This window comes from Bubalus bubalis, chromosome 24, assembly GCF_019923935.1.
Source record: "Bubalus bubalis isolate 160015118507 breed Murrah chromosome 24, NDDB_SH_1, whole genome shotgun sequence".
NCBI classification, from domain to species: domain Eukaryota; kingdom Metazoa; phylum Chordata; class Mammalia; order Artiodactyla; family Bovidae; genus Bubalus; species Bubalus bubalis.
The window spans coordinates 7,836,015-7,848,159 of record NC_059180.1 but is presented as its reverse complement, the minus strand read 5'-3'; the positions used below and the strand labels follow the sequence as shown (position 1 = coordinate 7,848,159).

The following is a 12,145-nucleotide window of genomic DNA, read 5'->3' as shown; positions in this document are numbered from 1 at the left end:
CAGGTTCGATCCCTGGTCAGGGAACTAGATCCTGTATGGCACAACTAAAGATCCCATGTGCCACAACCAAGACCTGGTGCAGCCAAATAAATAAATATCGAAAAATGCAATCTTATAAAAAAAATAAAGTTGGGCAACATCCCACAACATTCCCTGGTCTCCTAATGATACCATGGTTTCTCTGCTTGGAAAGAGCTTCCATCTCTGATAAAATTCTCCTCATCCTTAATCAATCCTTAGTCAAGGGCTTTCTCCTGGTCTTCCCCAATGATCCAGGCTTCCCAGGTGGCAGAGTAGGAAAGAATACGCATCCAATGCAGGAGATGTGAGAGATGTGGGTTCAATCCCTGAGTCGGGAAGATTCCCTGGAGAAGGAAATGGCAACCCACCCCAGTATTCTTGCCTGGAGAAGCCCATGGACAGAGGAGACTGGTGGGCTATAGTCCATGGAGTTGAAAAGAGTCAGACACGACTGAGCAACCAACACACACACCCTAAGGATCCAGGGTAGCTCTTAGCTCCCTCTCTAGGTGATGAGGGAAAGGCCAGCAAAGGGTGGAAGGAGGGGAAGGGGTGAGAAGCTCTGACTGACCAGGCTACCAGCTGATGCTTCTCAAAGCTTAATGTGAATACAGATCACTTGGGGAGAGAGAGGGAGACCAGGTCCTGACTTAGTTGGCCTGGGCTGTGTCAGAGAGTCTGAGTTTCTTTCTTTCTTTTGGCCTGCCCACAGTGCTTGCAGGATCTTAGTTCCCCCATCTGGGGTGGAACCCATGCCCCCTGCAGTGGAAGTGCACCTTCCTAACCACTGGGCCACCAGAGAAGTCCCAGAGTCTGCCTTTTGAACAAGCTCCCAGGTGAGGCCGATGCTGCAGGCCTGGGGGGCCACCTTAAGCATCGGGGCCTGGCCCACATGATTGGCTGGGGAACAGAGGCACTTGGGGTCCAGGTGTGAGTGGCCATCATCAGGGGTATAAGACGGTGGGTGGTGCCTGCCCAGGAGTCACAGTGGGTGGGAGTGGCTTTGTGGGCACCATGGGGCCACGCTCTAGGCTCTTCCTCTGCTTTCTGCTCTGGGGAAGCACAGAGCTCTGCAGCCCCCAGCCCTTCTGGGATGATGAAACTGAGCGCTTCAGGCCATCGAAGCCGCCCACAGTGATGGTGGAGTGTCAGGAGGCCAAGCTGGTGGTCACGGTCGACAAAGACCTTTTCGGCACCGGGAAGCTCATCCGGCCTGCGGACCTCACCCTGGGCCCCGACAACTGTGAGCCGTTAGCCTCTGGGGACACGGATGGCGTGGTTAGGTTTGTGGTCGGGCTGCACGAGTGTGGCAACATCTTGCAGGTGAGGCTTGGCCCCACCTCGGCAGCCCCGGCTTTGGTGGGATGACATGGGAGGGGGCCAGTGATGCAGAGTGTGGGGGCAAGGTGGGGCTAGGGTGGATCCCTTTCATTAGGGGGAGCTGGGTGGGTGGAGCCGCTGAGACCTGAAGCTGGGCCTTGGTGGCGCTGGGGTGAGGGAGTTCCTGCCTCTGGGTGCCAAAGTTGGGGAAGTGGGGTGGAGACCAGAGGTGGCAGACTTTGCACCAGACCGGGCACCCCCACTCTGATTTCTGAGGACTTCTGAACCCCTAGGGGGCAACCAGAAGACAGTCAACATGGGTGGCGGGGGGTGCGTGATGGGTTACTCTGCAGGTAATTCAGCGCTTTCATGGGGCCCTAGAAACTTGTATGGAAGAGGTGAATTTTGAAACCTCAGAAAGCCCAAAAGTCATCACAGGAAAAAACTATTTTGGCGTCCCTCATTCATGTTAATGGCTTTGAAGCCTTGAGTTGAAAGTGGTTTGAGGGCAGGGTCAAAGGGCATCGTGGTTAAAGAGGCTCAAAGTGTGGCTCCTATGGGGGCAGTCTCAAATGGGGGTGTGTGTGCAGGGGGAAAGCTGAGTAATTCAGGCCAGATCGTCCCCCAAGAGGAGGGGCAGAGCCTCGGTAGGAGGGCCCTCCTAGCAAGGGCCAGGGCACTGGCCCAGCGGGTGCACAATTCCTGGATCAACTTCCTGCTGCCCCTCAGAGGGTCTGTCCTCCCCTCCCTTACGCCCCCCACCCAGCTGGCCCTTGGACTCTGGTCTCAGTTTGGCTAGGGGCAGGGCAAGTTCAGCTCCTGGAGTCCTCCTTGGGGGCTCTGGTCTCCGGGTGGTCCCTAGGGCTGGACTTGAAGCCACCTGGACCTCATTTCCCTGGGGAGAGCTTAGGCAAGCCAGAGCTGCTCAGAGTTAAGTAAATTATCCTAACCTAGTAACTCCCAGTCTTAGGGCATCAGAGTCACCCGGGGAGTGGTTAGAACTCCTCATCCCCATATTCCATCTGAAATTGGGATGGAAGTGGGGGCAGACGTCAGTATCTGTAAGATCCACCATGGAGCACAGCTGGGCAGCTTGCCCGGTCTCACCAGATGAGAATCACGTGGGGTTCCGGCGGCTTGCGGGCACCATGCTTGCTTTAATGATGCTCCACTGTCCTGACATTCTTTCCTGTTGGACAAGGAGCCCCACATTTTCCCTTTGCACCGGGTTCCACAAAAATGCAGCTTCTCTACCTGGGGACTCGCTAATGGACAGCTAGGACTCTCCTCTGAAGTTTGAGCGATAAGGGCAGGCTGGGCAGCTGCTCACTGGGAGGGGGGTGTTGGGAGGGGATGCAAATTGCCCAGCAGCACCTGCTGGTGCTCTTCCGGCCTTGGGCAGCCACAAAGCCAGCTTCCCCCTCTGAGATGAGCGTGAGAGTCAGAAGGAGGAGGGTGAGTTAGGTGGTCACCGCTGTGGCAGTGAGTTGAAATTCCTGGAACTTTCTAGCCTCTTCCTAGGGGTTTTCTTGGCCCCCAGGCCTTCCCTGGAAAAGGAAACAGTGTATGTGTCTCGGGGTGGGGGGCAGCAGCTTGAGACAGGAGCTCGCACCCAAGGCCTCTGGTCACAGGGCTTTGCTTGCTGGTGACACGGAGCTGATCCAGACCCCCTGGGCGGTGTCCCTATTTTGCAGTGAAACCAGGTGTGAAGCGGGCGCCTGTGCAGGCGCTCCCACAGGTCAGTGAGTGGGCTTTGAGCCCAGGGCCTGTGGGCTCTCCACTTCCAGCAGCCCCGGCCCCCCAGTCCCTTGCCAGGCACACCTGGGGCAGATGATGCTGGTAGAGTTAACCCCTTCCTTTCCCTCAGGTGACCGACAATGCCCTGGTGTACAGCACCTTCCTGCTCCACAACCCCCGCCCTGCGGGAAACCTGTCCATCCTGAGGACTAACCGCGTGGAGGTCCCCATCGAGTGCCACTACCCCAGGTCTGTGTGGCCGCCCCTGGCCCAGAGGCCCCTCGGCAAGCATGTCAGCCTCCTGGTAGCACCTGGCAGTGAGGCTGTGAGGACGGAGGAAAGGCTGGGGCTGTCGTCGCTGCCCTCAGTCCTGGTGGGGGTGGGCGTGGCCCTGCGGCCTCTGCTCAGAGCCCCTGAAACTGGCCGGCCCACAGCTGCCTCCTGGGGGAAGCTGCAGGGCTGCCCCGCCCCCTCAGTTCAGAAAGGCTCGCTTGGTAGAGGCAGAGGTGGGGTCCAAGCTCTGACCTTGACCATCACAACCTGCACTCTGTAGCTGAGTGAGGGTGGGGGAGGCCCCAGCACGAAGCACGAGCCTGTGACCTTGGAGCATCAAGGGTTGGGGACCGGGTGACTGGCTTACAACTACAAGGCCTGGCCCTGTGTGCTGGGTTGAGTGCAAAGTAAAAGTCGCTCAGTCGTGTCCAGCTCTATGCGACCCCATGGACTGTAGCCCACCAGGCTCCTCTGTCTATGGAGTTCTCCAGGCAAGAATACTGGAGTGGGTTGCCATTCCCTTCTCCAAGAGATCTTCCCAACCCAGCAATCAAACCCAGGTCTCCTGCATTGCAGGCGGATTCTTTGAGCCATCAGGGACGTCTAGGAAGGCTTTGAACTTGACTCTGATCTGGGAGGGGAGATGGTGTTGATACGATGAAGGAACAAGGCATGTGTGGAAGGGCCTCTCCGGACAAGATGCGGGGGGGCGGTGCTCAGGCAGGTGGGCAGACACACCCAGAGGAGGACAGTGTCTCTAGTAGGGCCCAGAGCCACAGGCCAGGTGTGGGCAGCTGCTCGTCTCTTCCTAGGCAGGGCAATGTGAGTAGCTGGGCCATCCAGCCCACCTGGGTGCCATTCAGGACCACGGTGTTCTCGGAGGAGAAGCTGGTTTTCTCTCTGCGCCTGATGGAGGGTAAGCAAGGTGGGCTGGGATGGGTCAACTGTTGGGGGGGCAGAGCTCCGGCAGGCTCTCACCCCCGGCGTGCCTTGCAGAGAACTGGAGCGCCGAGAAGATGACGCCCACCTTCCAGCTGGGAGACAGAGCCCACCTCCAGGCCCAAGTCCACACCGGCAGCCACGTGCCCCTGCGGCTGTTCGTGGACCACTGCGTGGCCACGCTGACGCCTGACTGGAGCACCTCCCCTTACCACACCATTGTGGACTTCCACGGGTGAGGCTGGCCTGCCTCTCCAGGAGACCCTTCTGGGATGTGACCTGTGTCACCTTCCTCTATCTCTAACTGTGTTTTACTTGTTCTCTTCAAAGTTGTCTCGTTGATGGTCTCACCGATGCCTCGTCTGCTTTCAAAGCACCCAGACCCAGACCGGAGATCCTCCAGTTCACAGTGGACATGTTCCATTTTGCTAATGACTCCAGAAACATGGTAATGGCTTAATAGCCTGGAATAAGCCTGAACTCTTAGGGTCAGGCGGACCAGGCTTCCTAAGCTGGTGCGGTCACTCACGAGCTGTTCCCTTAAGCAGTGATCTGATTAGTTCTGCCCTATCCTAGTAACTTAGCAAGTAGATAAAGCCATGATCTCCAGTGAGATCTTTGGGAACACATAGGCCTTAAGAGAGGGGTAGAAAATCTATGTGGGTTGGAGTGAGAAAATCCACGAAGGATGGAATGAGTCAGGGATCCTGGAAACGGAACAAGGTAGAGCTGGAACCCAGGAGACTCAGCTGACAGTTCACATCAGATGCTGATACTGCATCAGCAATGCAATATCTGGTGACCAGGTCACTGACATTATCCTCACCAAGGTCAGCAGGACTGGAACCCAGATGGGCTGAGTAAAGGAGTTCATCAGAGCAGGTGGCAGCCTTTCTGGAGGATTTCTAGAAGGGGCAAGGGAAGCAGGTACGAACTTTTCATACTAGTTAGCCTCTCAAACTCGAACATAGGCTAGATCAGTGGCTGCTTGAACCCTGGTTTACCAGCATCACCTGGTGGGTTGAACTAGATCACTGAGCCCATACCCTCCAGGGTTTGGTTCCATAGACCTGGAGTGGAGCCTGGCACCTGCATTCCTAACAAGTCTTCAGGTGCTGTTGATGAACCACTAAGCTAGGAAGCTCAGCTTGACACTAAAGGGGGCGAGGCGGGAGGGAGCTAAAATTTGGACCCCATGTGATGACCGTGGCAGGAAGAATAGGTGGGACTGGCAGCTAGCCAGAAAGTGCTGGTAGAATCTTACAAACCAAGACGCTTTTATTTTTCAAATATTTTATTTTTGGCTGTGCTGGGTCTTCGTTGTGGGCTCTAGAGTAGGGGGCTCGGTAGTTGCGGCACACCGGCTTGGTTGCCCCGCAGCGTGTGGGACCTTCCCCGACCAGGGATCAAACCCGTGTCCCCTGCATTAGCAGGTAGATTCTTAACCGCTGCACCACCAGGGAAGCCCTCAAGCAGCTCTTAAGTGCATTTTCCTGAGATAGGAATGGAAGGATGGGAATTCGGGATAGCTGGTCAGGAAGGAACAGTGATTAAAGCAAGGATTTCCAGCTCTGGCTCTTGCACTAACCACCTGGAAAGATCATCAAAATACTGATTTAATCAGCCCATATATTTTCACTCAACTGGGGTAGGGTCTGACATGAACTTTCCCATTCCATTAAAACCTGCAAATATGTGGAGAAAGGATTTCAAAGCAAATAGCTACGTACCTACCATCTAGGTTCTGTTAGTGTTTTATGCCATGCCTAGTCACTGGTCTCTATTTACAAATGCATCAAAAACCACTTAAGTTCTCTAACAAGCAGCTAGGCTTACAGAGCACTGAGCCAGAGGCCTACGTGGCTGGGTGGCATTGAGAGGCGAGCAATGGGAAATTTGTAGATGAGCACACAGATGCTACTTCACCTCGCCTGAGAACAGGAGTGCTTTGCTACAGCCGGTGATGAAAGGTGCAACCGAAGCTACTGGGTGTTGTCCTGAAGCTTTGTAATCGCAGGTCGTGTGTTTGAATGGGGCTGGGGAGAAAGACGAGATGAGGGAAGGGTCCTAGTCCCCATATCGATGACCTTGTGGGTCTTAAGGTAGAAGATTCTGTTGGGGTAGGGTGTTGACCTCACAGGTGGTCCAGTGGAAGGAGACGAGGCTTCACACAGGTGCTGGCCATCACGGGCGACACCTGAGGCAGCATCTGCATATCTGAAGATGGGATGGTACCTAAAGACCAGAGGAGGATCCTGATCAAGGGAAGGCAGCCTGAACTCTGGGAGAGCTCTCCCTCAAAGGTGGGCAGGTGGCTGGGCCAGCTGTGGCTCGAGTACAGGGGAGATGGACTCTTACTCAACAGCTAATGAGGAACCGCTCCGGGGATCTGAGGCCCCAGTTAGCATCATCTGGGAAGAAGCTGAGGCTCAAGGCAGTTCCCTTCCTGGAATAGGGATGCTAAAGGACCAGGAAGCGCTTCTCTGGGTTGTGAGAAGGGGTGGAGTCAGACAATCGGGAGTGCAGCCTGGCTGATTCAAGTTTCCGAAAGGGTTTCCCTGCTGGTGCATTCAGCCACTAGATGGTGGCCACAGCTTGTGGTTCTGTACGCCGAAGGCTTCAGGACAGGTAGCTGGTGGTCAAGTGCCTTGGCAGGGCGTGTGTGGGGTGTGGGACCCCCAGAGTATGAGGGGGACCTCTGGTTGTGGATCCCTCTACCAAGTAGGCCCTGGGCTGACCTGAGCTCTGGTCTTGTCAAAATTCCTCCCATTCCAGCAGCCAAGTTGGATTTTGTTCCCACTGGGCTTGATTCCCTGTTCCTAAGGTTTTGATTTAATGAGGCCCTGGGGGTGAGACACAGCTGAGATTGGAGAAGTGTGAGAGAGTCTAGGAATAAAGCTGATGGGTTGGGTTCTAATTCAGAATCCAATTTGCAACTTGCTCTGGACTTGTAGGCAAGCTGATCTCTGAATCTGCATCCTCTTGTCTCTAAAGTGGGCTTCCCCCGCCTCAAAGGCTAAGGGTTATTGTAGAACTGGCTTACCAGTCACTGAGCTGCCTAGAACTTTGGTAATAGCTGCTCTTATTTCCAGATATATATCACCTGCCACCTGAAGGTCACTCCGGTTGACCGAGTCCCGGACCAACTAAACAAAGCCTGTTCCTTCAGCAAGTCCTCCAACAGGTAAGGAGACCAGACTGGGGTGGAAGACCAGCCACCCTTGCTCATGCTGATTTTTCCCCAATGTGCTCACTATTAGCAAACTGCTTCCTGCAGGCAGCACAGCTGTCTAACTTCCTGTATTTCACTCGCAGGTGGTCCCCGGTTGAAGGCCCCACTGACATCTGCCGATGCTGTAGCAAGGGGCGCTGCGGCATTTCAGGCCGTTCCATGAGGCTGTCCCACCGGGAGGGCAGGCCTGTTCCCCGAAGTCGCAGGCACGGTAGGTCTCGGGAGGTCCCTCCCCTCAGAGGCACCAGCTGTTGCCTTAGGGTGACAGTCCTTTTCTTGTTCCCCATTTAAAGCTGCTTAGCCCTAGGGGATGGCTTCCTGGGTGGTGCTAATGGTAAAGAAACTGCCTGCCAAAGCAAGAGACATAAATGATATGGATTCTATCCCTGGGTGGGGGAAGATCCCCTGGAGAAGGGCATGGCAACCCACTCCAGTATTCTTGCCTGGAGAACCCTTGGGCAGAGGAGCCTGGCGGGCTATAGTCCATGGGCTCCCAAAGAGTCAAACCCTACTGAAGGGACTTAACATGCATTTCTAGGGGATACCATCTCAGAGCTAAGTGGCAGAGGTTCCAAGCCCCCACCTGATGTTGGCCAGGGCCATTCTGCAGTCATCCTGGGATCCTGACACAGTCAGGGGGTTATTAAGTTTCTCAGTCGTGTCCAACTCTTTGCAACCCCATGGACAATAGCCCGCCAGGCTCCTCTGTCCATGGGATTTCCCAGGCAAGAATACTGGAGTGGGTAGCTGTGCCTTCCTCCAGGGGGTCTTCCTAACCCAAGGATTGAACCCATGTCTCCTGCGTTGGCTAGAGATTCTTCACTGCAGAGCCACCAGGGCAGCCCATAATCCTGGGTCCGGGAGACTAATGCAGCAGCTAGAACTAAACCTACCGGTTCAGCCCGTTGAGCAGAACAAACCCCTCACCCGATTCCTGGCTTGGGGACTCGGGTAACCCTCGGATGTCTTGTCTTTCAGTGACGGAGGAAGCAGATGTCACCGTGGGGCCGTTGATCTTCCTGGGGAAGATGATTGACCGTGGCGTGGAAGGGCCCACCTCCTCTCCCCCTCTGGTGATGCTGGGCTTAGGCCTGGCTACTGTGACCTTGACTCTGGCTGCCATTGTCCTGGGTCTCACTGGGAGGCGTCGGGCTGCTTCTCACCCCATGTGCCCTGTGTCTGCTTCCCAATAAAATAAGAAAGTGAACTCGGTGTGGAGCAGTGACTAGATGGGGGTGAATTGGGAGTGGCTGTGTAGGGGCAGAGAGCAGACAATAACCGAGTCATGGGTTCAAACAGTGAAATCAAAGTACCACTGAGTCTTTAGTGAATCTGTATGGGCTTGTCTGGTGGTTCAGTGGTAAAGACTCCGCCTGCCAATGCAGGAGATGAGAGTTCAATCCCTGGGTTGGGAAGATCCCCTGGAGGGGAGGGTATGGCTGTCCATTCCAGTATTCTCACCTGGAGAATCCCAGAGACAGAGGAGCATGGCAGGCTACAGTTCATGGGGTTGCAAAGAGTCTAACACAACTTGGCGAGTAAACAAAGAGAGAGGCCAGGATTGTTGGTGAAGACAAGCCTGTTTCCTGGCTTTGGGCAACGCGTCCTTCCTTGGGCCAAGGCTCGCTTGTTCAGGGGCAATTATAACCCCGTGTCTCCAGTGAACCCAAAATGAGAGATGTTGGGGGCTGAAGTGGGGTGGGCCCTGCCCCACTTCTAGGCTGGCAGAGGGTCCTGGCTCTGGGCCTCGTGGATCTGGTGCAAGGAGTAGGGGCAAGGAGGAAAGGACTTCTAGTCTCTTTCTCTAGTGGTGGCTGACAGAAAGCCACAAGTCTGTGGGCTAGAAGCTCGAAGGCCATAGGTGATGGCAGAGGGCAGAGCTCATCTTGAGAGCTGAAGCTGCTGTAGAGGAGCCCCGCTGGGATGTGGGGGTGCTGTGGTCTCGGTTCACTTCAGTCACTCAGTCGTGTCCAACTCTGCGATCCCATGGACTGCGGTATGCCAGGCCTCCCTGTCCATCACCAACTCCCGGAGCTTGCTCAAACTCATGTCCATTGAGTTGGTGATGCCATCCAACCGTCTCATCTTCTGTTGTCCCCTTCTCCTCCTGCCTTCAATCTTTCCCAGCATCAGGGTCTTTTCTAATGAGTCAGTTCCTCGCATCAGGTGGCCAAAGTATTGGACCTTCAGCATCAGTCCTTCCAATGAATATACAGGATTGATTTCCTTTAGGATGGATTGGTTGGATCTCCTTGCAGTCCAAGGGACTCCCAAGAGTCTTCTCCAATGCCACAGTTCAAAAGCATCAATTCTTAGGTGCTCAGCTTTCTTTATAGTCCAACTCTCACATCCATACATGACCACTGGAAAAACCAAAGCTTTCACTAGACGGACCTTTGTTGGCAAAGCAATGTCTCTGCTTTTTAATACGCTGTCTAGGTTGGTCATAGCTTTTCCTCCAAGGAGCAAGCATCTAGCCACTAGCTGTGGGTGCTTCAGGGCTTCCTGTGATGGACAGGAGCTGCCTCTCCGCCTCCCCCGCTTTCCTCACTCCCTTCACGGGCCACCGCCTCTAGGGCTGCTCAGCAAGAGAAGGGCGCCCAGGAAGCTTGTGGCCCCTCTCCAGGGGAGGTGGCCATGCTCTTTCTGCTGAGGGCTGTGATGTCCCTACCTTGCACTGGCCCTTAGCTGCCTCCAACCTCGTCCCCAGCTGTGACTCCTCACTGGGTGAAGATCACTGTGGAATCCCAGCCTTGCTAGTCACCTGCTGTGAGCCCTGAGCACCCTTGGGGGCCACATGGGGCTGGTTCCAGCTGGGCAGGGCTATTGAGGCATAAACTGATTGGAGCCAATGGCACTTAAAAACATTAAGAGCAAGAGTTTGTGATTCTGGGTCTCAGAAGTAGAGGAAGGCCTAGATCCTTGCTCCTCTCTTGTTGGTTTTCTTTCAGGGTTTTTAAAAATTTGTTTTTGGTTGCACTGGGTCTTCATCACTGCACACAGGCTTTCTCTACCTGTGCCAGCAGAGGGCTACTCTCTAGTTGGAGTGCATGGGCTTCTCATTGCAGTGGCTTCTCTTTTTGTGGAGCGCGGGCTTCAGTAGCTGCCGCGTGAAGGCTCAGTAGTTAGGGCACACGGGCTTAGCTGCTCCACAGCATGTGGAATCTTCTGGACCAAGGATTGAGCCCGTGTTCCCTGCATTGACACACAGATTCTTAATGACTGTACCACCAATGAAGTTCATGTGTTTTTCTTGTTTTGTTTTGTTTTTTATAAACACCACTGGGCATCACCTGGGGATTGTGGGAAAGGCAGAGTTTGGGACCCCATTCCAGACCTAAGACTCTGCGTCTCAACAAAATCCCCAGCTGATTCTGGGCCAAGGGATTTACCTCAAGAAGGAATCTGCCTCCCTTTCTATCAGGTATGCTATATAAGGGGAAAAGAGACTTGGAGTAGGAAGGGTGGGCTTCCTGGAGGTGGTGATCCTGGAGTAAACCCTCAAAGATCAAGCAGGTCCTAGCCGGGCAAAATGGGGAGGTGGGTATGAAGGGAAGAGAGGACAGGGAGAGCATGGGCTCTGATGGATTGGAGGGCCTGGATGTCCAGTAAGGGGGAGAGTAGAGAGGGAGGCCATGTAGGGCTGATGACAGGAAGAAGAGCCACCGAAGGGCCGAGTGCCATGGATGGACTATCCCTGTTGGGGAGATCAACTGAGCAGCGGAGTACAGTCCGGGGGCAGACAGAAAGCCGGCCATGGTCAGGTTGGCAGTTCCCTTCATCTGTAAGATGGCACTGTCTGCAGATTAACAGTGCATTGCTGGAATCCTGGTCAGGACCCCTGGGCCAGGCGACCGGTCTCACATTCCACCTAGCTCCACCCCTGCCTGAGCCCGCTTCCTCCTGCTAAGCTTTATCTTGTTTCAGGTAGGGGAGCTCTCAACTTCAGGGTTATGGGAAGGATTCACGTGACGCTTGGAACGCAGTGTGCATTCAGAGCTGTTCTCCAGAAAGATTACTCCCAGGACCCCTGGGGGGCTGTCCCTGCCGCAGACACCTACGGGTTACTTGTCCTCATGGTCCCGGGTATTGCAACATCTCAGGAACTCATCTCTCATTCAGCTTCTGTTGTCCTCAGAGGAAGTGGCTGGGTCTGGTGTGGGGAGGAAGTGTGCTGAGGATGTGACCCTGAGTGTCAGCCCCAGGCAGTTCCCGGGGGGCCTCAGCTCAGTGAGCGGAGACACTGGCCTCCAGCAGTAATGTCAGAGGACCCTGCCTGCCCGCCTCAAGGTGGAGCTTCCTTGGGAAAGGGAGGAAAGTGGCAGGCACGCAGGTCCCTGGTGTTTGTTTGGGGAAGCATCCTATTATATGCTGGGAAACCCTGGGTGAATCAACAGTTTGAAGGTTTAAAACTTCACCCAAAGTCACGCGTAGCACATTCTGGGGGCTCCAGCTGCCCCTTGCTTGCCCTTTTGGGAAATCCCACACACTGTTGCCTGGACCAGCCTGCAGCCCCAGCCCACAGGCATTCCCTGCTGGTAAAACATTTAGAAAAATAAGACCACTTAATCTTAAATTTTTGCCTTCCTGATAGCCAGGGGGAAAAGGGCGATATGAGGTATG

At 54.8% G+C, this 12,145-nt stretch overlaps 1 protein-coding gene across 1 annotated transcript; it reads left to right on the top strand.

Moving 5' to 3' along the window:
* The first annotated feature begins 998 nt into the window (after positions 1-998).
* Positions 999-8,729, top strand: ZP3 (zona pellucida glycoprotein 3). The gene is made up of 8 exons (XM_006057133.4): positions 999-1,344; positions 3,209-3,327; positions 4,164-4,267; positions 4,348-4,525; positions 4,621-4,738; positions 7,383-7,474; positions 7,606-7,733; positions 8,501-8,729. Exons 1-8 carry the CDS (start codon positions 1,036-1,038, stop codon positions 8,713-8,715), a joined length of 1,263 nt encoding a protein of 420 aa, XP_006057195.2. The 5' UTR covers positions 999-1,035; the 3' UTR covers positions 8,716-8,729.
* Positions 8,730-12,145: the final 3,416 nt, after the last annotated feature.